The sequence below is a fragment of the Maylandia zebra genome, linkage group LG17 (genome assembly GCF_041146795.1).
Source record: "Maylandia zebra isolate NMK-2024a linkage group LG17, Mzebra_GT3a, whole genome shotgun sequence".
Classification (NCBI taxonomy): domain Eukaryota; kingdom Metazoa; phylum Chordata; class Actinopteri; order Cichliformes; family Cichlidae; genus Maylandia; species Maylandia zebra.
This window is the reverse complement of record NC_135183.1, coordinates 19,940,961-19,968,001: the sequence shown is the minus strand read 5'-3', so window position 1 is coordinate 19,968,001 and position 27,041 is coordinate 19,940,961. Positions and strand designations below refer to the sequence as shown.

At 42.8% G+C, this 27,041-nt stretch overlaps 1 protein-coding gene across 2 annotated transcripts; it reads right to left on the bottom strand.

The window, feature by feature from the left end:
- Window positions 1–1,398: 1,398 nt before the first annotated feature.
- Window positions 1,399–25,761, bottom strand: cand1 (cullin-associated and neddylation-dissociated 1). Of its 2 annotated transcripts, none has more exons than XM_076875438.1 (26): window positions 25,431–25,761; window positions 14,969–15,044; window positions 14,799–14,866; window positions 14,560–14,714; window positions 14,252–14,375; window positions 14,081–14,168; window positions 13,827–13,995; window positions 13,635–13,740; window positions 13,418–13,563; window positions 13,088–13,239; window positions 12,861–13,001; window positions 12,278–12,434; window positions 10,469–10,677; window positions 10,213–10,381; window positions 10,042–10,131; window positions 9,755–9,908; window positions 9,431–9,668; window positions 9,164–9,352; window positions 8,892–9,035; window positions 8,497–8,632; window positions 8,242–8,418; window positions 8,053–8,148; window positions 6,698–6,867; window positions 6,453–6,617; window positions 6,102–6,209; window positions 1,399–2,685 (listed from the first exon to the last, which is right to left on the bottom strand). In XM_076875438.1, the coding sequence occupies exons 1-26, from the start codon at window positions 25,496–25,498 to the stop codon at window positions 2,461–2,463; spliced, it is 3,720 nt and encodes a 1,239-aa protein (XP_076731553.1). In that variant the 5' UTR covers window positions 25,499–25,761; the 3' UTR covers window positions 1,399–2,460. The 2 variants fall into 2 exon arrangements, with proteins under 2 accessions (XP_076731553.1, XP_004566518.1); XM_004566461.4 differs by having other exon boundaries at window positions 12,293–12,434; window positions 25,431–25,760.
- Window positions 25,762–27,041: the final 1,280 nt, after the last annotated feature.

The window sequence follows — 27,041 nt, the reverse complement described above, 5'->3', positions numbered from 1 at the left end:
CAGAGCTAAGACTCCTGTTTGTAACTGTTCATTCAATTAGGTCTTGGGTTTATATTGTGACCTGAACTCTGGCTCCCTCTGCTGCTAAAAACTACACTAACTAAACTGAAAACACTCATGGCGGTCTTCTCATAACTTCAGTTATGTACAGATATTTTGATAAATCCCTACAAACAGTCCAAATCCAGGTCCGCATTTCTGAACATTTTACGATTCAAGCAGTTACAGTCAACCGCCACAAGTTTGAAAATAAAAAAAAAAACAACAAAAAAAACTCAGAGTGAACTGAAAGTTTTAAAGAGGTCATCATGTTTTTAGGGGGGTATACATCGAATACACACTGATTTTAATGTTATGTTGTGTGTCAATTGTTAATTTGACATTTTAATTTAAACTGCTGCAAATACACACTTTGGTTATATTTTTGACTTTAGTCAGTTTTCAGTCTTTTTTGTGGAGAGTGAAATATTCAAGGATTTGATGGCAGTGACAGAGATCACAGCATTGTAGCTTCCAAGATGGAAAAATTATGTCAATGTAGAAGTGCTGTAAACTGAAGACTACCAGATGGCGACAGCTGCAAAAAGTCTGGGAAAATGACTTTCTGGCTGGACCTCTTTGAACACTCAGTTTATGAGATGCTTGCTTTGGGTAAATTCTTGTCACATAGTACTCTACACCAGCCTTTTCTTATCACATCCAATTTCCTAGAACCAAGATGGTGATGGCAGAAATGCTTCAGAAGTTCAGAGATGAGCAGGTGATGTCACGATAGCTACAACCCCAGTGTACCGTTTGTACTCAGGACTGAAGCTGAGGGGGTATCTGTAACGAATGATTTCACAATAAAACTGTACCAAAGGTAGATTGTAATAGAGGGTCTGGGTAGATCAGCTTAAAGAGCCAGAAATAATTCACTTTATGCAAAGTCTGTTTGGAGACCCACACATGGATCCTAAGAAGCCGCTGATAATCTAATAGAACTCTTATCAAACCAGATCAGCTAGTGTTAATTTTCAGCATATTAGACATGCGTATTGTGTTGGGTTTCCAGATGAGCTGAAAGAAGGTGGAGTAAGACTTAACTTTACTGTTGTTGAGGGTTCATGTCATTTGGCACAGCTTGTAAGTTAACTGAATTTCTGGATGCAGTCTGGCTGTGGAGGTGTGGCCAGTCAATGTCTTTGCTGAGCTGTTTGTGGCCTGGAAACTAGAACTTTGTTATTGTTCTCTATTCATTTCATGAGCTGTGTGTTTAATAAGCATCTAATCAAACAAAATTTATTACAAAATACTGATTATTGCTTTTCAGAAATAATCGAACCATCAGGAAAATCAGCATCTCTAAAATGTAGCAACGCATAACACAGAAAAACAAAACCCAGTCAAAACGTGAAGGCAGGCAGAAATGGACCTTTTTATTTTTCCTCGGGCGATTAACAACAGTGGATTGTCCTGACCAGACCAGAATGAACCGGAATGAACTAGACTGGACCCAGTTTAACCGGATTAAACCAATGAAACCAGTAAGACAGTAAAAATCAACCCCATGCTGACTGGACTAAACCAGCAGAAATGAGTTTGAGGCAGCCAGACTGTGGACAACCAGCAGAACACTGTTACTTTGTTTTTTACACTGCAATACCACGGCAACAGCCACTATGGTCCAATCAGGTCTGGTCAGATGAGGCCTGATCCAATAATCCCTCCTCTTTCCACTCTCACTTCCTTCCTAAGAGGGGTCAATGGTGGATCTACTGAATCAGGAGGAAACAAAGATGCTGATTGGTCCACACACAGTAAAATCCCGCCCGCTGCTCATCTCCCCATAGCCTCCTATTGGTTGCCTACATCAATCAAAAAAGGAAGAAAGAAAAAAAAAAAAAACCCAGAGCGAGCCCTTCTCCCATTGGTCACCACAGCTTAGGCGGAAAAGGCTGTTTCCCCCCCGCCCTTCCATTGGTCAGTTTCGATAACATGCCAACTGTCAGTCACTCAGCAGCGGCGAATCAGGTTGCAGTACAGTACCTGTGGAACTTTCAGGAATTACAAAAAAGAAAAGAGAAAAAAAACAAGAGAAGAATGAGGATGAACAAGGAGATCAACCAGTTAGATGACCTCGCTAGAAAAACAAAGAGGAAGTGGGAGGAGCTTCCAAGCCTTGTATGTAATTTTTTGTTTTTGTCCTATTTCTCCGTGTGTGAGCCGTCCATCCGTCCGTCCACTTCCTTTCTCTTCCAACAGCTGATTCAGTGCAATGCATCATGGAACGATCGATCGCTAGGAGAGGGTGTGTCACTACAATTGTGTGTGTGTGTGTGTGTGTGTGTGTGTGTGTGTGTGTGTGTGTGTGTGTGTGTTTGCGTCCTGTTGTCATGGAAACATGCTGCAGGGTTAGCGCTCCAGCAGCGGGTGGTGCCGTGTTGCATCGTGGGAACTTCTTTTTGTCCATGGGGTTTTTTAACTGGTATCCATGGACTCCATGTTGGCAGAGCTGGAGTCTCTCTGGATGGAGTCGAAGATAGCCGCCAGCTCCTGGTTAGATGAGATCTGAGACTGAAACTCTGACATCAGCGGTGACTTCTCGGCCTCGGGGATGGTGAGCAGTGCGACAACGGCTCGCATCGCAGACCGCTTCAGCTCGTCCTGCTTCTCGAACTCCTGCTTCACTGAGTTCGCCTTTACCTACAGAGACAGTGGAGACCGTTAAAAAAAAAACAAAAAAACAACTAGGCAATCATAACTCCAGGGACATCAGTTAGTAAAATGCAACAGCACTCTGATGCCTCCTATAAATGAGTCGTCAAAACACAAAAGTCAGTCATGGTGTTCCTCAGGGTTCTGTGCTGGAGCTAATACTTTTTCCATTTTACAGTCATGGTCAGAGGTTTATACACACTCAACATGGGCATAAATCTCAGGGTAATTTTAGGCTTTTTGTTATTTTTTTTTAACTGTTCTTTTTGGGTGGAAGTATTGTATATCTTTGCATACACTTTTAATAAGTTTAAAAACAAGAATTGGGAGCACATGTTTGGATACATTTTGGATTTTTTTTCCTCATCCACACAGGGCCAAAACTAAATATACAAATACACCTCACTAACATTTGGTTAAATATACTTTAGCCAGATGCTTTTGGTAGACATCAACAAAGCATCTGGCATACTTCTGGATGGATATTTGACCACTCTTCTTGGTAGACTCAGTAGAGGTCATTTAAACTGGTTTTGACGACACAGACTAGACAAATTTTCAAAAGGTTTGAGAGATCAAGGTTTCGGTAAGGCCATTCCATAACCAGTTTTGAAGTGTTTGGGATCATTGCTGTGCTGAAACACCCAAGTATATCCAAGGTTCAACCATCTAGCTGTTGATCTGAGATAAATTTGAAAAATTTTAAAGCAGTTCTCCTCCATCATTACTCCATCCACTTTGTACAAAACAACAGCCAACTGCATGATGCTACCAATGTTCTATGTTTACTACAAACATACCTTGTTACTGAGGCCAAACAGCTCAATCTTTGTCTTCTCTAACCATAAAGCTTTTCTGCAGATGTCATTCTGTTCATACCAAGTTGACTGAATGTGTTGATTCTAGAGCAGGGAATTCTTTCTCAGTGTTCTAAAAGTGACCTCACTGTGGACAGCGATGGAGGTATTCCGGCAGTTTTTCCAATTCATGGCAGGCATGCCAGGCTCAAGCTTTGGTGGCTCGTGTCGTTCTTTGAACATCCAAACCAATTTCTTCTCATCTGAGGGTGATAGTGTGGGTCATCTTCCAGATGTTGGCAAAGTGGCAACAAATCTGAATAACTTGTAGTTACATACAGTTTTGTTAGAACTGATGAACTTAGAAATTGATGATGTTTAGAAATGGCCTCAGACCTTTCTGACTTTTCTAAATCTATAACTCTGCTTCATGGATCACAGAGTTACTTGGACTTTCCCACTGATCTGAGTATCATGAATCCAGTGCTGTCAAACAAATCATTTTTATGCTGGCAGTTATAGTCAATCATCATCACGCATGAGACGTGAAAACATCATAGAACCTTCAACACCATTTACAAAAAGATTTCAGTGAGATATATATATATATTTTTTTTTTTAGAGATGGACTAATCCGATATTACGTATCGGTCCGATACTGACATAAATTACTGGATCGGATATCGGAGAGAAATAAAAAAAAAAAAAAAAAAAAAAAAAATGTAATCCGATCCATTAAATATCAAAAAAGCACCTCACAAAACTTGCGACATGGCGTAACTCAGCTCATAACCTTAGCACTTTGGAGCAGTGTGCTCACGTGATAGAGTGGCTGTGTGTATTTGTAGCCTTGCTACCAAACCAGCATTTCATCTCCGAGGAAGTTATCCCAGAGAGAAGTAAAGCAAGTGTGTAAGTTCATCTCTGAATGTCTGTAAAGCATTCCCACGTTAAGCTTAACAACCGATATATGGAGCGAGTGCCTCTTCTTGTAGCCACTTTAATCATGAAACTGCTTAATGATCAGCTGATCGGCTTTTCTGTTGCGAGTCCGTCTCTCTTCTTTGTTTTTGGCCCACTTTGCACCAGAAAGAGGAAACCAGCGGCTGAACAACAGCAGCACGTTTAAGCTTGATCAGCTGTTGTTAGAATTTATTTAATATTACTTTCTACACCAGGATCTTCTTCTACGTAGCTGACAGCTGGTAACTGTGCAGGGGCGGATCTAGCAAAGTTTAGCCAGGGGGGCCGATAGGGCATGAACAGGGAAAGGAGGGCACAAAGACATACTTTTCTTTCTTATTCTCATTTAAAATGTCTACCTTTTAATAAATAATTGTCTGAATCTTACACCCAAAGTTTTAATCTTATGTAAAATATATAGAAGTCCATTACTGTATATAGTAACTATTAAGTCTAATATACCCTAGTAAGCTATAGTACTTTTTCCTTTGGGAAGGTACCATCTGTGCAGTCTGCAATTCTGTTGAAGAAAGATGTTGAATCTATTTAATTATTTTTGAAAATTGGTGAAAATTTAAATTAATTTCTGTGCATTTTTTTTTCCACACTGCATCAAATTAAAGTTGATTACGTCGATTCAGCATCATGAGGTGGAGGGTGGTTCCCTTTTTTTTTTTTTTTTTGCTGGAAGTTTGCAACCCTATTAGTTAGGTTGCTTAATATTTATGACGATGCTCAGTGGATCTGCGTTTGACTACTCCGCCCAGGCTGCACTGTCGAGCGCAGATCCACTGAGCGCAGCGCAAGCTAGTAAGACAGAAGCTAAGCTCGTTGCAACATGGGAAATTGAACCTCCCCCACCCTCATTCAGATCTGGCCTTTGGATCTATTTTGGTTTTCATGTGAAGCATAACCCTGAAGGTAAGCGCGTCATGGACAAAAGTAAACCAGTATGTTGCATGTGCCACGCAATGCTCAATTACATTGGTGGGAACTAGTGCGTTAGCGCAGTTAGCTCGTTAACGTGTTGGCCGTCCAGCCCCACGCACGGGGCGATCCGCGGTAACTCGTTAACGGAGATTTGCCGTGTTGTGGCGTTAACGTCATTTCAACGAGATTAACGCTGACAGCACTAGTGGGAACACAACGAATATGGCTGCACATTTACGCCGACATCATCCTAGTGCAAAGACAAGTGGAAGCAGACAAAAACAACAAGCATGCATGCTACAAACTTTACCAGTCATTTAGACAGCCGTTAGCACATGATTCTCCTTATGGGGACCTGATATGTTTAATATGCTGCTGAGAATATAGCCCAGAAGAAGCGTATAGTATAGCTTTTATTTTGGAAAGAGCCATTTCTCTGTAATAAACTCTCTTTTCCAAAGATGAGTGATTTCTCGATCAGATTTATTTTTTTTATTATTTTGTTTCAGCAACATTAAATTTAAAAACTGTACTTTTGAGTTAAAATATATATTTATAATTTTAATAAATGACAAATTAAAAAGCATGAACATTTTTGGCCTCCAGGAACACCATGAGGAATCTTGGGGGTTATTTTTAACCAGGAAAAATCCTTAAAAGTCCACAATAAACAAATATGTTGGACACATTGGATCGAAACTGGTTTAAAAATACCTTTGTGGTACAGGTGGCCCTCAGTGGCTCCACTAGTCTGTCCAGTCTTTGAAGAACAGCACTGGGACACAGAGATGACAGTCTAGCCAGCATCAGGAAGGTCAGCATCTGCAAACACAGCAGCAGCTTCAGTATCTATGATTCAAATACCTTATGGTGTTTAAACATCATGATCTCAGATATACACAAATGACTCCTGGTTTTTCACTGGACCATAAATGAAGCCAGCCACTCATATTTGAGTTTTAATGGAAGGATTAAACCTGAATTTAATGAAAATGCTAAAGGTTAAAATACACTTATGGTTTGTAACTCCGTCCTCAGGATCCAGGCCCTGGGGCTCAGACACACCTTGATGTCGTAGTGGTCCTTCAGACCGTCCTCCACGTGGTTGAGGAAGGTGAAGATGTCGAGTCGGTCCAGGCAGCTGTCCAGCAGAGTGTACATACACTCGAACGCAGCCTTCCTAAGGTCCAGCCCATCATCCACCGTGTGTTTGAAGGGTCCCATCTCCACCTGCAGAGTAGTAGGACAGTAGTCAGACGCATGAACTTGCCCACTCCCAGCAATCGATTCCCCGCTGCAGGTGTCCTCACCTCTCGGATCAGCTCCTTCCGGACTTTGGTCTCGTTGTACAGCTGCGGTAGAACCGAGTCTAGCAGCTCGCGGATCAGACTGGGTTTATTGTGGGCGGCGGAGTTGAACGTTACCAAGGCAACACGCCGCACATTCAAGTCTGGATCCTCCAGCGTCTTCAGGAAATCACCTGAGGACAAAAACAGCCAATCAGAGGACAGACAGAGGGGGAAACTTTCATTTCTCACCAGAGTGTGACAAACTCTGACTTTAATGATAAAAACATCAACTTCAGACATTTTATAGTGTTTAATTAAGAAAATAAGGTCTTCTTGTCACATTTAGAGTTTACATAAAGAAGGAGAAAAAGCCCTGCATCTATAGCCTTTCACAGCTGATCAAATTTTTCTATCATAACTTGTGTTTATTACAACTGAATGGGCGTTTTTACCACAATATTACTAAATATGTGTTAATCAGCAAATTAAAACAAGAACCAAAAGCTGCCACCCCGAGAATAAAACAAAGACGAGAAGTCTGATAGATCATTTTCTAGTTTCACACACTGCTGAAAATTGTGTCTCCTGATTCTGCTCGCATCATCAGAGCGCCACCTTCACCTCGTCCAGCTGTGAGTATAGTGACTGTGATGACAATCAGCGTCTCCAAGTCTGAGATTAAAGATGGGTGGGGCGATTTCCACCCAGAGCGTCAACCTGAAGTATCTCATGTTCACAAGTGATGGAAAGCCAGCAGTAATGCTAGCATTTGTGGTTTTTCGAGTTTTCATTTAATCACAGACCCTTGCCTGTCACCGAAACAATGAAAACATGGATATGAGCAGCAGAAAAAAAATTCATCCCCTGTTCTTGCCAACCAATGTTTTGACGACACAGACTAGACAAAAATATCTGCAACTGCCACAGCTACCCCTCAGCCTCCTAGTAAACAGACCTCTGGCATCAATTGCAAAATCACATTGTTCTGAAGTTATCGAATTCACAAGACTTTCAGAAAACGTGAGCCCTGACCTTGACCTTTAGGTCGAGGTCACCGGGATTCAAACTCGTCTGAGATTTTTAGCTGCTCCTGCTCACATTCACAAACTTCTATGTCCACACCGCCCAAACGAAACAACAACAACATGAAGCTTGTGGGTCCCGAGTTAAACGTTCCTGAATTTCAAGCAGACCAGAGACAGCAAATGACACCGCTGACTGTCATACGACAAGACAGTTGGTCAGGCAACACTAACCCATCACAGAGAAAAACAAGAAGAGGAGCTCTGGGACAACAGTGTAAACAAAAACCAAAACCAAAAGAACCCAAAAGGGACCAAAGAAAGATAAATCATTTGGATTTGTGTGTGGGTTACCTATGCAGTTCTTCAGCAGTGGGTCAATGGGCTGCGGCTGGTCAGAGATGGTAAACTTCACAGCCGTTACCACAGAACTCCTGGCGTAAGACGAACCTGGAAACGTGCAGAAATCAATAAATCAGTGTTGATATTGATCAGCCTCATCGCCAGCAACGACCCATCTGATTGGCTAACCATATGGGTCACCTGAGAGCAGGTATCCTTTGAGGCGGGGCAGCAACGTCTCGGGGTCGATCAGCGTCAGTTTGCCCAAACACTCGGCTACCACGTTCCTGGTTCCCTCCTCCTGACACTCGCAGTGTTTGAGCAGCAGTGACCAAACAGACTCCACGTAGGGCTTCAGCCCGGAGACGGATGCCGAGCCTGCAAACAAACAAACAATGTTAAAACCAAACACACGCACACACACACACACAGGAAATGTGATGTGTTTTTCCTCACTGATGATCTCTTTGAGCGAGTGAAGCAGCAGGTACTGCCTCTTGGAGGAGGAGATCTCCTGCAGGACGAAGGGCAGGTACTCTGGCAGGTTCCCCACTGCTATGCTGCCCAACGCGTACGAGGCCGCCGATTTCACCTGCGACACAGAGAGCAGGTGGCTTAATCTCCACCGAAACAACAGCACAGGTGAACAACCGCAGGAAAGCTCATTGCTTCCTTTGAACACATCACGTCAAAGATTAGCATCTTTTCCATCATCTTTATTTAGTCAGTAAAATCCTTCTTAAAATTTTTTTATGGAACTTTTTCATTTTATTCAGATAGAACAGTGCAGGAAGGGCAGCAGAGCTGGGGGATGTCACATCTGGATTCAGAGTGTAGACAGGTGTACTTACCTCTTCACTGGAGGAGGAGAAAGCATCCAGGATGACAGTCTTGAGCTCTGGTTGGCCGCTGAGGTCCACGTGGTGTCCAACCTCACCCAATGAGAGCAAAGCGAGGAGCCTGATGGAGTCTGTGGAACGGCTGTTCTTCACATCCTGTGAGGAACACAAGGTCTCTGAATCTCGTGGCTCTTACTGTTCGCTGTTCATCGGAAGGCAGTGAAAACCTTTAAAAACAGCTCAATTAACCTGCAGAGAGGTGAACGCTGCTCACTCTGACTCACCTGGATGAACTGTCCCACCACAGCGGGCCCCTCAGTGGGACAGGCTCTGGTCAGAGCAGCGACGCACTTGGCAATGGAGCAGTATGCTTGTTTGTGCGGCAGGGCGGCGCTCTGGGAGTAAACGGGGCCAGTGAGCATCCTAAGCAGGTCCATGTAGCCCAGGCCGGGAGTGTCGGTGGCCACGAGCGCCTAAGCGGGAAGTCACATGGTTAATATGCATATTCACGCCCACCATACACGCCGAAGGGTAAGCGGAGCTGGAAGTACCTGGTAGAAGTCGAGCATAGCAGAAAGCGCGCCTCCTTGCAGCAGCGGGGATCGAACCAGCGCAATAAGCTGCTGGAGGATGTTCCCTCCGCTCAGCTGACCCAGTGAGGATGGGTGAGTCACTGCCAACGTGGACAGGAAGCTCAGCGCCATCTGAGACACGTGCATGTCGCTCTCAGAGATCAGAGGAGGCAGCTCGGCCAGGACAGCATCTACCATGACCGGAGTCACCGCAGAGCTGAAGCACAGGATGAGAGGGTGAGGGTGGTGGACAGGGTGGAGCTGAGGTTTGGTGGGTGGGGCTTACTGGTGTGTGTGTGTTACCTGTAGTTTCTGAGCAGGATGTCCAGAGCGGCCAGCGTGCAGAGCTTCAGGGCACGCTGGTTCTTCCGGAGGAAGGAGGCGAGGATAGGAACGGCGTCGGGAAGAACGGGCCTCAGGTCGATTTTCAGTGGTGAGCCGGCAATCAGCGTCAGAGCTGTGTGCACACACACACATCAAACACTAACAGCTCCAGCCCGGTGAACAATATCCAACACTTCATTTTGATATGGAAGCAGAAAAGAGACAAGCTTCCTTTGAGACACAACTGGTGTGTGGGCGGGGCTTACCTTTCACCGTTGTCAGCCTTGTGATCTCATTCTTGAGGCGTTCTAAGAAGATCAGCAGCGTTCCCGGAAGCTCAGCAGGCAGATGGTCACCTGTACCAGAAAAAAGGAAGACATTAAACCGAGGAAAGCTCTGTGACATCACATCATGTGACTGGGAAGTGTGTGCATTACCTAGGTTACAGATGATCTGCCCCATACAGGAAATGGCTCGCTCTTTCACCTCCTGGTCAATGTCGGCGGCCTTCAGGCGCTTGATGGTGCAGGTGAACAGGTCGTTAATGTAAGGGGAGGGATCGAAGCTGTCGCTGGCTTCTGATTGGCTGTCCAGTGGTCGGATAACCTGGTGGAGACACAGAACAGGATGGAGGATAAAAATCAGCTATGACATTAGAAACAGAAAGGAGGAGGTTGTGAGTTTGACTCCCACCTTTACAAGCTGTTGAGTAACGAGCAGAGCCTCAGAGGTGATCTTGTAAAAGGGGTCTCCCACGCATGACACCACGGGCGGGACAAGGGCAGGGACATGGGCATGGAAGGCGTGAGCGGGGTGTGTGACCATGATGACGTGGAGGCAGGCTAGAGCGTCGATCTTCAGGTTTGAGCTGCTCGACTTGTCGTTCAGAGAGAAAATGATACCTGCAGCGCGCACACGTGCACACGCGCGCGCGCACACACACACACACACACACACACACACACACACACACACACACACACACACACAATTACCTCACTGCTATCAAGACACACAGCTCCAAAGCGCTCCAAAGAGTAATCCCAGCAAAAACAGAAACATCAAACATTCCAAGAGCCTATACAAAACGTTTTGGAGCCGTAACCTAACCCCAGCAGAAAAGCCAGCCATTCTGACATCTGACTAAGATGCTGTTTTGTGGGTGTGTTCCTGAGTCCTCCCTGAAATCTGCACGACTGGGCCACAGAATTATGTAAAGAACTACAAAAATACTGGTGAAAAATATTTGTATCTGTGTATAGTGACTGTATTGGAGTGGAGTGGACCATCACCTCACTACCTGGATTTTGGACTACCTCACCGACCGACCACAGTATGTGAGGACTCAGGGCTGTGTGTCGGACAGGGTCGTCTGCAGTACGGGGGCCCCACAGGGAACGGTTCTGGCTCCGTTCCTCTTCACCATCTACACTGCAGACTTCTCCCACAATTCCACCCAGTGCTTCCTGCAGAAGTTCTCTGATGACTCTGCAATAGTCGGCCTCATCACTGATGGGGACGACAAGGAGTACAGAGGACTGACTCAAGACTTTGTGGACTGGTGCCAGCTGAACTACCTCCAGATCAACGCCAGTAAAACCAAGGAGCTGGTGGTAGACTTCCGCAGGCACAAGCATTCTCCACTGCAACCACTGAACATCCAGGGTATGGACATTGAGGCTGTGGACAGCTACAGGTACCTTGGTGTTCATCTGAACAACAGACTGGACTGGACTCATAACTCAGACGCCCTCTACAGGAAAGGGCAGAGCAGGCTGTACCTGCTGCGGAGACTCAGGTCGTTTGGGGTGGAGGGCCCACTCCTGAAGACCTTCTATGACTCTGTGGTGGCTTCTGCTATCTTTTATGGTGTGGTCTGCTGGGGCGGCAGCATCTCTGCTGGGGACAGGAAGAGACTGAACAGGGTGATCCGAAGGGCCAGCTCTGTTCTAGGATGCCCTCTGGACCCAGTGGAGGTGGTGAGTGACAGGAGAATGGCGGCTAAGCTGTCATCCCTGTTGGACAACGTCTCCCACCCCATGCAGCAGACTGTGACAGCACTGAGCAGCTCCTTCAGTGGGAGACTGCGGCACCCACGGTGTGGGACGGAGAGATTTCGCAGGTCTTTCCTCCCCACTGCTGTCAGACTCCATAATAAAGACTTTAACTGAACAAACACACACATCCACACATGTGCAATAACACTAAGTGCAATAATCCTTTCTGGCATCGTTGTATTTTTACTCAGTTGTATATAGCATTCGTATTCTATTTTTATCTTATTGTATATTTTTATTCTATTTTATTCTACTGTATATAGTATATTATTTTATTCTATTCTGTACAGCTGTGTACTGTATTTATTCTTATTGTATTCTAATTTTTGCCTCATAACTTTTGCACTGTCCACTTCCTGCTGTGACAAAACAAATTTCCCACGTGTGGGACTAATAAAGGTTATCTTATCTTATCTTATTCTATCATATCTAGATTATTCTTGACCTGCGGCAGCGTCACCTGGTATGAGGACCGGGATGTGCTGAGTCAGGGCGCCCGGGAGGACATTCACCAGCTCGGTCAGCATGTTGAAGCAGCACTGACGGGTTTTCACGCTTTTCTCCTTTAGCTGTTTGTGCAGAGCTTTCACAATCATGGGGACCTGTGGAGGGCGACAGATGTTACCAGAGAATCACAGGAGACCACCGCAGGTACTTCCTGCTGCTTGCGGTCAGCCTTGCAGGATGCTGAGGGTTTCCTGTCGCCGTGAGAACCAAAGATATGCTCCTAAAAGCTGTGCAGCACTGACATCTACTGTAGGAAATCTGAACTACAGCCAGAGACCAGTGAGAAACTGTGCTGAGAGAAAACTTTACACCCATTTCTCATATAGAGTGAGCACTGATTGGTTGCAAGGAGGTGATAACTTTTATCTCCTGTATCTAAATAACCTACTCCTTAACTTAATCTAATATCTCATACTTTATACATCTCTAATATCTCTTTATTTCATTAATTAAAAAAAAAAATTCTGCTTCTGCGTGGCGAGCATAAAGAGAAAAGAGCTCTGTCCACAGCAGGAGCATACCTGGCTCTGCAGCATCGTCAGCGGCGTGTCTCCTTGCTCCATGGCGTCTGGATCAGCCAACCAGCTCTGAGCTGGTCTGGTCTGTTTGAGCAGCGACAAGTAGGCGTGGAAAACATCCGCCTTTACATTCTCCTCCCTCTCCTGCACGCGCATACACACAGAGGCAGGTCAGACATAAAGGTCATCGTTACACATCTCAGAGATAGAAGCCGATCGAACGACGCTACCTTGAAGCGACAGACGAGCGCAGGAGACACGGTGCGGTAGAATTCCGGGAGCATCTCATGACGAGTCGAGACGACAGCATCTAAACACTTCGCCGCCGCCCTTCGAACCTTCCAACTCATGTCGTCATCATCACTGTACTCATCGTCGCTGCCTGGAAAGGAAATGAAGAGATGGCGTCACCGATTAATGTTCAAACGCTTAATTTGGATGTAAATGAGTGGGCAGTGTCATGTGATTTCAAAGCACCAATCAGCTGAGCCTTTAACAGTTTAACATAAACTGGAGGTGTCTTACTTCAGCAGCGATAGCCAGAGACAGGGTTTCAGTACCTTGATAGTCTTCGTCGTTCTGCTCAGCATCCATGGCGTTGTCATCCTCATCTTCATCATCAAAGTTGTAGTTGGGGTCGTAGGTCAGGTAGCGCAGGCAGATGGAGATGACGGTGGGGACGTGTGGGTAAACTTCTTTGGGACACCTGGAAAGAATAAAAGCAGTGAGCACACGAGGCACCGCCGCCACAGATTCTTCGGTCTGAGACGGTTTTACCTCCTGACGAAGGACTCGAAGGCCTGGATGCAGTACTCTCTGAGCTCGTCATCGTCCACGTTACAGAACTTCACCACTAGAGGGATGATCTTCTCCAGGTACTCACCTGTTAAAGAGAGACCAGAGGTCAGAGGTCAGGGAGGATTCATCTCTAAATCAGAGACATGACTGTGTGGAGGCCGGGCGTCTCACCGATCCTGTGTCCAGCCTGTCTGCTGATGGCGGCCGTGCACTGGATGTATGTCCTGGTGGTCGACATGTTGTCATTCCTCCCCAGCTCGGCGAGGAGGTGCTCGATCAGGTCGATGAATACCAGATTTCCGCAGGACATAACCAGGTGGCCCAGAGCCATGATGGTCCTCTGAAACACCCAAAGCACAACAGGTAAGGACACAAACAGCTTCCTGAAAGCTCAAAAACACAAAAGTCAAAGCGGTTGGACAGACCTTTCTGACGGCCAGCCGGGGGGAGGTGAGCTGAGGCAGAAGGCAGCTGAGGATGGAGGGGTGGAAATTCACCAGCAGACCCCCCTGTCTGCAAACAAAGACACGGAGAAGAACTCAAAACTTCACCCATCCCCACCAGCGCCATCCATCGGCGACCGCCTAACTACGTACCTGCAGAGCATGTCGGCCATGATGTCAAGTGCCTCCAGCTGCACAGATACGTCTTCCTGTTTGGCGATAGCGCTCGTCAAACGACCCGTTATCTTCTTACAGACGCTGGCCGCTAAAGCCGAGCCTGAGATGGAGGCAGGAGGAGAAAAGATGAATCTTCACATTTTCACAGCAAAACCATCTGAAGATTCATGAAATCACTGGATGCTGAAAATTTTCACATTTTACAGATCAAAACTCGCTCGCTCAGAAGTGATACTGAATGAAATATGTGCTGTTATGAGATCAGTACTAGTCAAATATTTTACCACTGGAGGCCGGCGGTAGCTCTCCAATGACTGTTTTGAGTCCAATGGAGGAAATATCTCTGAGCTGCTCTTTGTCTGAAAGCATGTTGGTGCACAGAGTGTCCACGATCGTCTCCACCTGGTACTCCTTCACCTTACTGACCAGAGGGCCCAGGCTGAAACAAACACACCCACAGTCACACACATGGACACGATCAAACAGGAAATAGGAAATTAAAACTTAAAATCAAATAAATTACCATTTGACAGCCAAGTTCTGAACTTCTCCATTCTTGTCTTCCAACAGTTTGAGAATCATCCTCACCACCTGTTCATCAGTGTCAACCAAAAGTTCAATAAATTATCAATAAATTATAATCATTCATTAGACAGACACCAGGTGAAGCAGTGCGAGGTCATACACACGGACCTTCCTCTCGCTGTCGTCGTCCAGCTTGATCGAGTCTTTCTGAAGCTCCGTCATCAGGTCGTTAGTTGCCATAAATCTGGAAAATAGCAAACAAACAAATGAATAAAGCGAGTCGAAGTGTGCGGTGATTAAATGCACAGATGGGCGAGTCATTAGTACAACATCTGCTTCAGACAGAGCTGAAGTCTTAGCTTTCCTCCTGAAAATCTCAGAAAAAAGAATTGATTTTAATTTGAGTTTTTAAAGCTTGGAGTAAAACATCCAACAGGAGGCGCTGAAGAGACCAGGAAATGGAAAGTACTAAAAGGGAAAAGGACATGACAAAACGGGCAACAAAGAAGGACTTATTTGTTCTGCTAGAAGATCAGATCATGAACTCTGAAAAAAATTGCATATTTAAGACTCATCAGTCCATGTTCTTCCCAAAGTGTTTTCACGTCAGTTTATTCTCCAGCTGTCCTAATGAAACGGTTCATTTTTACACCAAAACCCCGTTAGGTCGAGCTCATTACAGCAGGATTTCAAACAAGCAAGTAGACGATATAAAATAAAAATAAAAAAAAACCTCGCTCCTCTCACACTGAGAGGATCAGTAGAGGATTCAGCAGCTGGTGTCTTTTTTTTTGTTTGTGTGTCAGAGCAGTGAAACGACCCCCTGCACGTTTCTCACCAAACTCTCGGACTTCCCGTCTGTGACGTCATCCAACACGACCGGTTTGGCAGTGGGTCACTGATGTCACACTGACCTCCACAACCTGAAGTCTGACTGCTGTTGGGTGTCAGGATGAAGCCCTCGGACCTGACGCTGGTGCAGGACAGTTGAGAGATCAACCTTCAGAGTATTTAAGTTTTAGTCTTTTAGCTCCTCAAATGTGCATCAGCCAAAGTCCTGAGTGCTTCATTCAGACATGCCGACCTCTGCTAAAAGAGCTTTTATAAAAACCAACGAAGCAAACTGAAAATAAATGAAATTATGTAAGACCCTCTCTTTTGTCTGAGCTGCGTCTCTCTAAAGCGAGCTTGGTAAAAATAATCTGGAGGATGACAAACGAGCCGTTTTAGGACACTTTTATTAACTTCTTTAAATGGATCGTTTTTGCTGCAGATCCAAATCCTTTAATGCAGAATCAAAGGTGCTGTCAGTCCACCGAGGTTCACATATATAGAGCCCAATACAGAGGATTGAAGCTGCCAACATCAGAGAGAAAGAAATGTATAAACTGCGTTTTTCTTTGTACTAATGCACATATTTAATACATGTTTTATTTTGTTTATTTTACCTAATAAGCCAAGTACTAAATTCTCAGAGAAAGTCAGATAATATGCAAAAATAAAGGCATAAAATGTAATGAATTAAAAGCATATATATAAAATTAAAGAAACCCTGAGATGTACAGGGCAAAATGTAAAAAAATATTCAAAATATGTACCATCAGTAAATAAATTTTAATAAAAGAGGCAATAAACCTATTATAAATATACACAGTGATGTCAAAAAATATATTATTGACAAAATAATGAATTCAAATTTCACAAATTACGCTGAATTTATTATTGGCATTAATAAAGAAAAATGTGACAAAGTATAATGAATAAAATCCACATTTAATTTACTCTCGGATTTCTTTACTTTGTCATTAATTTAAAAAAATAGAATTGCTTATTTAACTAACAATGAATAACTTAAGGAATTTTTAAAAATTGAGTAAATAAAGATCAATAAAACTATGGAATAGAATCTACCAACTGTGGGCATTCATTCATTTATAAATTGAAATCTTCGCCATTTCATTCATAACCAGTTAATTATAAATCTAATCATTGTCTGCTTTTTTGTGCATTTAATTCTGCATTCTTTCCCACCTTAAAAATGTTTCATTATATCTTTTTAATACATTTACTTTCTTTTTAATTATGAAAATAAGGAGTGGGTCATTCATAGAGTATCAGTGTGCAAACTTTAGCATTAAAACAGAAAAATAAGTCTAACAATTATTATATTAATGAATAAATCTGAGAAATAAACAATAAACACATTTTAAAATGTAATGAAAAATTAAATACCATTAAATGTTATATTTACATGAATGTATTTTATAGATTATGCCTATGTTTATCTTCCATATAACAGTACTGGGGCACTGAATATTAGTATATTCTTTTTGGCATTCTGTGAATTTTATTTCATTTTTGGGCAATTTCAGACATCTGCACCAAGCACCTCATGCTCCATACGTTTATAAAATAACTAATATGTAGTTCCTGTCTCACAGAAGCCGTGTGGAAACGCTCAGATCAGGCCTAAAAGTGGGTCAATTTTTACCCAACAGGAGGCAAAACTGACAGCTTTTCATGATATCGAGGATTCCTAGTTCTGAGAGGGCGGCCGAAGCTGATTATCTGTGCTGCCAGCTTGTGATCGTCCCCGAGCAGCTGACACAAAGAGGGCCAGGCTGCTCTGAATTTCAAGCTAAATATGAGCTTCTTTTTACTGGTCAAAGAGTCAAGCCACTCTGTACCTCTTTATGCAACATTCCTCACAAACACATCAACATGGCTCAAAGTACGACCACCACAAAAAACCAACACAATCAAGCAAAAACATACCGAGGGAAATAAAGACCGCACAGATAAAACTAAAGTAGTATTTATGTTTAAAATTATCTTAGTATTCTAATTTTGCTAGGATCCTTTTTTTTTTATTTTCTGCCACGTACTTCTTTCTCCAGTGGCAAAGTTTTACGTTAACAGGCATCAGACTGCTCTTGGAAGTGAAGCCCCGCCCAACTGATGCTTATGAATGTCGTTCAATGGTGGCTTAAAGGGCGAGGAGCTAAAACAGCTCATTTTAGACCAAGGATGGCTGAACATGAGTTAAATGTGGCTTATTTTGAACTATGAATCATGCAAAGCTGCGCTTGCACAGTCTAAGAACAAAAACGTGGAGACCTGGGATCGACAACTCTTTTCTTTCCTGTTCCTGAACAGCTGATCAGTTACTTCAATCAGCTCTCAATATGTTTACCCTGAGTTAATGAAAGAAAGCCATCATCAATGGAGCGCCAACACTATAATTCACCATGGTAACAGGTAACTAAAGAGCAGATGAGCAGGGCTATGAAGACGTTTTAGTGCTGACCGTGATATTCAAACAGGAGGGAAGAAGAGAGTGATTTTAATCAGCTCTGTTCACTCTGTCATCATCACTGACTGAATGAAACTTGATAACCGCACTTTAACTTATAGATGACGCAGTAATCCTAATTTGATTAGACTTTTAAATCTAATTATCCATTTAAAATGTTGTTTGGCATCATTTAATCACTGAATCTCAATCGATGAACACACGTAATGAGTTTACAATCAGACTGTGTGCAGCTGCTTCCAAAAACTCACTTTTAAATTTTAAATAAATTTAGTTCAGTTTCATCTTTGCATCTCCAAAATTCCAGTCGTGGCAGATGTTTTTCCATCAGTGTGATCAGTTACAACACAGATTAGTTTGATTTAACCACTGTTTCTCAGTAACGTACAGTAAACGTTAGTACTGACAGTCTGACGGCTGTGTTACTGCCCACAGTCTCGGAGGCAGAAAGATGAGACTACAGTTTATTCTGAGCTGATTATAAATCAGTGATGTAGTCGCAGAATCTGCCCTCATATATTGACGATTGACTGACCTTAAAAGCGCTTGTGTAAAGTAAAAACACACTTAACACCTAAACTGGGATTTCAGTGTGTGTAAAATTGTCTGTAGATGGATTCATTCCAATCTTCGGCGGCGACTTCATGAATGAGGAAATGAAACTGAGTGTCAGTCAGCTGGTTCAGGTGCAGTAAGAAGGGAGGAGCCAGAGAACAGTTTTAGTTCACAGAGTCTGTTACCATGGTAACTGGCACAGAGTTTAAGTTTACTGTGAACCAGAAAACCCAGTTTCCCCCTGAGCTCAGGATTAACAAACTCCTGGCGCAGGGCCTGATGACGTTCTTCTTCCTGTCAAATCAGTTTATAAGCTCAGTTTTGAACGCTCCAACATAAATAAATCATTGCATATTTGTGTTCGTCTGGCGCTAACGGACCTCCTGTCAGACGCTTCATCTGCCTTCACTATTTGCTAGACGATATCAGCTGCAGATGATCAATATAAACTGTGTCACTTCAGTCTGCCTGTTAATAAACTCATTAATCTGAAGCCTCAGTTCAGGCTGCGACTGCAGCATTTCAATTTCACCTGCTGATTATACTGAAGATGAATCGATTAAACATTATGAAAAACAGCAACAGAAAACAGCAAGAAGGCCTTTTGTGAACTCCCCTTTGTTTTTCAGATACTGTCATTTATATATGTAGGTTTTATCCCCGAGTTTCTGTGGTTAAAACCCCTATGGTGGGGTGGGGGGTGAGGGATGCAGTTGGTAATCAGTTAAAAAGCAGCAACTGCTTTTTATGTCATCCTGAAAATGACAAAGAGGAAGAACAGGTTGACCAAGAGTTTCCCTTGTTGGCTTCACAAAGAGCATGCTCCGTCACCATCATCTCAGCTTACACCAGGGCTCGCAAAATTTCAAAGTCCCTGGTAGCCCTTCGGGCAGGGACTCTTCAGTTTTTGGTAGCCCAAATAAATTTAAGTAGCCCGAATAAAAAAAGAGCAATTTTTTGATTGATGTTTTGTTTCCATTACAATATTATAATGTATAATATTGTAACAAAAACAAAACATTAATCAAAAAACTGTTGAAACACAAATTATAACATTGTCTAAAAATTACAACTCAATCAACTCAAATACTTGGTTCTAATTGAACAGAAATTTCTATGAACTTGTAAGAGCTGTGTAGGACATGAATCAGTCTGTGTCAGATCCTGAATTTGAAATTTCCACTGAAGTCACGGGTAAGAGGCAAATGGAACCAAGATCGAGGCCATTTGCTTTTTGAAGTTTGCAAAGACTGCTAAATTGTGCCAGTGGTAGTTCACTCTTTGCAACATAGTACGCTGTTCTAAACAGATTTTTCAGGTTTCTTTTTAGTATGTTATTTGCAATTGGTGTTTGTTCTGGGAAAGATATTGCAGACTGAGCAATAATGCATTTCTTGCATTTGTCATGGGTTCTAATGGGGGCCTTTCTTAAAATGACTGGTCCCAGTAACAAAGGCGCTTGTCGACTCAGAAATCGAGGGAAAACCAACAACACACCCGGCAGAACATTATGTTATTTACACGGGTGCACATAAGTGGTCCGCATGTGCGCATTCACTGTCAAAATAAAAGACGCGCACCAGATAAGAAGTTGCAACGCGCGTTTGCGTCCATATAAAAAGCACTGTTTTTGTCCGCTAGAGTGGGATTTTCACGGCACATTCCGCACCACATCTCTGTGCGTTCATCATTTGTTTGAAGCCAGCTCACCTCCTGCAACCACTTTTCCGAGAATACGCGCTTCTTTTGTGGTTCGGACTCCTTCTGACATTTCTTTGGAGGTGGAGGAACATCACAGTAATTGCTTAAAGGAGCTTCTTCGACATCTTTAAGAGTTCTAAACAAATGTCTGTCCTCCTGAAAATCTTATGTACGCAAACACGCGTTGCAACTTCTTATCTTGTGCGCGTTTTTTATTTTGACAGCGAATGCGCACCTGCGGACCACTTATGTGCAGCCCTGGTTATTTAGCTTGTCATATTGCAGCCACAGAAATTATTTTGTCCATGAAACCATAAAGCTGCACTTTCTTTTTGACTTATAGTCTGATTTGTCATAACTTTTCCGTTTTGCGGTAAGCTTTTCTTTGGCTGTCACTTCTTCACCCTGACCTGTCTTATTTGGCTCAGCAGAACTAAAATATATATCCTGCTGCTTTTACACACGTACTCACATAACTCAGCGATTCTCTGCGCGATCAACCTCTCATATGTTTAAGCTGCGGGAGATTTCACTTGTCATGTTTGCGTAGTAAGCTAACGATTGATAAGACGATGTCAGAGGAATTGGTGCACAAATTATCATCACTCACAGATCAGTGCTGTCGCTCTCTATACACAGTTCGTGCGATTGCAAAGTGAAAGCAAAAAACAAGCGCAAATTCAAACGCGATTTCAATATGTCACATATTGACAGTGGCTCATCGATGCCAATGACATAATTACCCAGCAATAAACAACCTCTACAACTAGTTTCTTTCTCCATAGCGACTTTATGGAGAGTGATGGAGTTTCTATACAGCTGGGTGGGTGCTATGATGGTACCAATAGTGAACTTTATTTAATTCATAAGGTTAATTATTAGAGTTGCCAACCGTCCCGGAATCGTCTCGTATTCAGAGAAAATATTACGCGTTTCGTATTGAGGTGAAAAGGAACACAGTTTGTCCGGTACTTCAGCTACAATGAAAAAGACACAAAGCTGGAGTTTTTCTGTGTCTTTATGCTGCACAGCTGTTTCTTCTTCTCTCATTCTCGCCCCCTGGTTGTTATATCAATCATGAAACTGATCAATGATCAGCTTTTCTCTCTTGTTTATCGCCCACTTTGCACCAGAAAAAGGAAACCAGTGGAGGTCGCGCTAAACAACAGCAGCACGTTTAAGCTTGATCAGCTGTTGTTAGAATTTATTTGATATTAATTTCTAGTATCAGCTGATGTTTGCTGGAGCCACAGCTGTAAAAGCTGCTGGTCATGATGTTGGTTTGGACATGTGGTGAGAGGGAAACATGAAGATGAAACCAGGAGATGTCCTTACTGAATCATCAGAGCTGAACAGGTGATGGAGAAACAGGTTTACCTTTTAGGTGACATGAATGAGTTGAAGTAGAGCTGGGCGATAGAACGATAATGATATGTATCACGATATAACTTTTACTCGATAGAGAAATTAAGCTATCGCGATAGACCTCGCCGCTCTTGTCCTCAAAAAAAAAAAAAAGTCAGCCAATCCAAATTAAGTAGCGCAGAGCTGAACCAATCACAGCCGCAGCGTCACGTCGCGTGACTTGTTACGTACAGCACAAGTGCCAAGCCGCACGTGTGTTTGTTTGGGAAGCAGCCAGCGGGTAATGGAGCCAGCGGGTAATGGAGGAAATGAGTGTGCCGACTAGAAAAATCAACCGAGCGTGACCGAAGAGAAAACAGATGATGGTTCCAATGCCGGAGAGATTGTCAAACGGAAGAGCCATAGAAGTTCTGTAGTGTGAAGGTATTTCGGCTATTTCAAGTCTGACAAAAAACAGAGTAGCTTGCACTGTAAATTGTGCCGAAAGCAAGTGTGGAAATACAATAAACTGGTGCATGCGTCACACTGTGCGCCACGTTATTGTTTCGGTGAAATGAATTTCTACAATACTGTTACTGTTAATTCTACTCTGCAGTGTTTAAATGCTTACATATACACACAGTTACTGTCCCTCCACACATACGACTCGGTTCTGCTTCTATGCCCCAGCTTTGTTTACTTTTTCCCACCGAGGCTTCTAGACTTCTGATTGGCCAACATTTCGGTACGGTTAGGAATCTAGCGCCACCTGCTGCTTTGGCATGTTCATAGCAGCGTTTTCCTTCATTTCTGCCTTTATGTGTGGACGGGATTATTTTTTAAAACGGAAACGGAAAATCTCCGTTTTCAAAAATACCCGTGTACGCGTGGACGTAGCCTCAGTCTCTGACTGGAAGCGCTAATTCGTCATTCGGCTTTTGTCAGACTAAAGTAACTGTTAAAACTGTTTGAAAAGCTCAGCTATACAACAAGGAGAGATTGAGAATTTCCTTTTAGTTCTCAGTTTATTTGATATTGACAAAAGTTAGTTTTGTCTGTTCTTCTGTAAAACAAACTAAGATTTATTTTTAGAATCAATATTTTGTTTCTAAGTGGAATTGACAATTTAGTCTGTTTTGTTTGTTCTATTTTGAAACTTAAACGCTTTAGCGGCTGCCTTTTGTGTAGTTTGCAATATTTGCCTTTATTTATCTGAAAAAGTCTCATGTTCCTTAAGTACATCTACCCTGTTGAACTTATTATGGGAAATAAATATTTAAATAAAAACAAGCTGCTGATTATTTCACATTTTACTTGTGAGCAACGGCACATTTAAATCTTACAAATATAGTTATTTGGCTTATATCGTGATAGATATCGTTATCGCCTGAAATGAAAAAAACATATCGTGATATGAAAAAATCTCATATCGCCCAACTCTAAGTTGAAGCAAAGTTATGAGCTGTTTCTGAGAAACAAATAACACCAGGATCCTTTTCTAAGCAGCTGACAGCTGGTAACTGTGCAGGGGCAGGTCTAGCAAAGTTTTGCCAGGGGGCTAGGTAGGGCATTAACAGGGGAAGGGGGGCACCAAGAAATATTTTTCTTTGTTATGTCATTTAAAAACTTTGAATACATAATTATCTGAATCTTACAACAAAAGTGGTCATCTGACTAAATGTATAGAAATCCATTATCTTTCATAGTAATTTTTTTCAGGGTCCCATCATAATTTCTTCTCATGTTCCTTAAGTACATATACAGAAATAAGTACTGTATATGATGCCAGTATTTTCCAACATTTTCTAGATACTGTACTAGTACTTTGTGTAAAATACCATCAAAAAGTCAATTAAGCTTTATTCTTTCTCACCTGTCTCTCTGTCTCCTTTCACTTTTTAAAGGTTGTCATGTTAGAAAAAATATCTTGCCCTGCCATGCTGTTTATTGATGTGGTAAATGAATAGTTTATGAAAATATCTCTAAATCTGTCATTTATTATTTTTAATATTCAGTAATGGTCATGTCTCACCTCTAGTCTTCTCTGTCTTAATTTCAGGTTTCCACCACGTGTTGTAGATAGTTCAGGAGGTTAACTCAACCAAGCAGTCTTTGGGTTTCTGTACTGTTTAGAATGCCAGCATAGGGAGGATGGTGTATATGTATCAATCTAATAAACTTTAAGTTCATTAGATTGATACATATATGCCAACAAGATAGTGTATATCACTGTGACAACAGCGTTTGTTTTCATTCAAAGGCTTTATGGTTTTTCCTATAATACCTGGTGGGCGAACCCTTTTGTCTCTGTAAATGTAGTGATTAGGAGCAATTTTGTTCTCTTGTGCTGGCCCTTCTGGGCTTTTGGTGCCGGGCTGATATTTTGTCCCAGTCCAGCCCTGTTTAAATCCCATTAAATTCAATTAAGGGTTAAAGTGTGCATTATTGGCTTCTATTACAGTAGCTGTCTGAACTAGACCTCTGGATTGGAGCGTTTGTGCATTTTTTTAAAACATTTTTAATGAAATTATTTGACTAATAATATGGCTGTTGTGTAGTTAATCATACTAACAGACTATCCAAGAAGTCTGAGCCCCAGTTTAGGTTAAAGACGAACCTAAATCGAAGATTTAATTTGGATTTTAATTAGCAGGTATGCTGACCCTGTACAGTGTACTGATGCAGCTTCCATGTTTCTGAATATGGTCTCTTCTTACTCCAACAAAAACAAAAACTCAGTCCAGTAGCCAAAAGGTGCTGCCACTCTAGCTGCAACTATCTTTTAAATACACTATGTATAGTGCTGGTTGCTGCCCCACAGCAGGCTTCTAAAAGCTGACCCCTCAGGAGGACAGTAGTATTTCATATTCTACTCTTGACTTAGTTCAATATCAAAGAAAGCAGCTTCCCAGAAGCTCTGTTACCTACTGTTCAAACTGTCTGAAACAAGCCAGGTTTGTGTGAAACCAGACATTTTCTGACTAACAGAAATTGTTCCTATTTGTTTCCTATCTGAAACAAGCCACTTACTGTCTAAAAACAACTACCTTCTGTCTGAAACAAGTCGTTTGTCTACTTTCCTTCCAGAAAGTAGCCAATTTTCTGTATGAAACAAGCTGTTTTGATGGAGCTACAGCAGCTTATTTCAGGGAGGATGAACTGCAAGGCTGTACCGAGGCCCAGTGAGAGACAAAGCTGGCTTATTTTGAACTGTGACTCACGCAAAGCTGCTCTGACGAGAGTTTTAAAACAAATCAACCACAGAAATGGGATCAGAATAAGACACCTTTAACGCTGACAGAGTCTATGTGAGTGCAAGGCTAAAGCTCCGACCTTCTCCGTCTGTTTACCGGCGTCACCACACCCCCGTTAGCTGGAGCGACACTTTGACGTTAAACCCGCCCGTTTCCCGGGAGAAATCCCACTAGCGGGGGGCTACCTTCACATTTGAATCTACATCACAGAGCGCCGTCACTCATGCTAAGCCAGCCTGCGAATTGACAGAAGTTGGTGCTAGCCCGCTAGCCTGCAGGCTAGCTGCTAATGCTAGCAGCTAACCGCGGGTATGACGATGATCAGACAGGTGGCATGCTAGCTGTTAGCCTGAGAGCGGCAGGCCCGCCGCAGCAAAGCGCCGCTTTCAGTGCGAAATAACAACACTCCGATGCGATAAACAACAACTGACGGTCAGATCCCTCCACCCGGGCGTTGTTTTACCTGAAATCCTTGTCGCTGGAGGTCATTTTCTCCAGCAGGTTGGAGATGTGGTACGAGGCGCTCGCCATGTTGGTGCCGTTAGCCTCCTACTAGCAGAGTGCGCTCGGTGAGGATGTTCCGGCTGCGGGCTCTGGTGTCTCTGGCTGGCTGTGTGACCGCCCTGCTCGGATGATTTCGGGGGTAGAGAGTGTGTTTCTGTTCTTCTTCCACTTCTTCCACCTTTCTCTTCAGCTACAGCGACTGTCGCATCCCGGGGCTACCAGTTTGGTGTGTTTGAATGGAGCTCCCGTTCTCTCCGCAGAGGGGCGGGGTTAGCGGCGCTGGACGATGTGGGGTCGAAGGTCACAGTTTGACCAATTTTTCTGTCAGTTTGTCTTTCTAAACCCTCATAAAAGGTCATTTTACCCCAAGTAAAATGAAAATCTGCATAAAACACTCACCCGAGTCCAAAGTGTGAATTAAAACGATTCACTGAAAGTCTTTAAATCATAAATTCGACATTTTATCTTTTTTTCCTTCTTTTTCCTTTTTTTTTTGACTGGGGTCAAAAAGAATCAGATTAAGAGGTTTTATTATCACGTGGACAGTAAAATTAAGTAGTGATACATAAAATATAGTTTAAAAAATAGTTAAATAGAGGCCAGCTTAAAAAACAGTGAGGCAGTAATAGAATGATAGCAGCAAGAGTGAATGGGAGAGGTTCACAAGATGTTAGTGTGACCTTCTCTGATTGATGGTTTGGACATGTGGAGAGGAGGGATAGTTGCTGTATTAGATAAAGGATGTTGAAGATGGAGCTGCCAGGCAGGAGGAACAGGCAAGAAGATGTCAGCTTAAAAAAAAACGGACTTGGAGAGATAAGATTAATGATTGCACTGAGGAGGTGACAGTCAGTCATCAGGGATAATGTCCAGTGTTGATAGGAAGGCAACTTTTAATTTCTCTTGGAGATACTTCCTGTCCTGAACAGAGGGGCTTCGATGCCACCCCGTGACTGAACTGATGATGATGCATTCAACTGCACATCTGTAGAAACTGTTGACGATTTTGGTCCACCAATCTGTAAAGATCTGGGAACTGAGGAGAACACTTTTGGAACTTTTGGGAGAGCAATATTGTCCCATGGACCAGATGTTGCACTAAAACCTGCGTATACCTTTTAGCATTGGTGATGTATTTCCAAATGTGAAAGCTGCTAATTCCATTGACAGTAATACACCCCAATACGATCAGAAATGCAGGCTTTGAACTGAGCGCTGATAACGAGCTTGGTGGCCCCTCTTCCATTTAGCATCTGTGTTTTCCAAAAAGAATTTAAAACTCTGATTTGTCTGACCTCAGCCTGAAGATCACAGGCAACCAATATTGCGCACAGAGATTCCTCCAGAATCTTTCAGTTATTTAGCGTAGATGATGAGAAATTCAAAGTTAAATTTGATTTATAAGATTTGTTTTTCCATTTTAATGAAGCCTTAGGGAAGATTAAAAAAAAAGATAAAGATACTAAATGATTATTTAAAACACAGCCTCAGTCATTGAACTCATACATCAGAAATAAAAGACACAAAGGATAAAATGATTTTTTTTATCTTCTAATTCTAACTTTCTGCA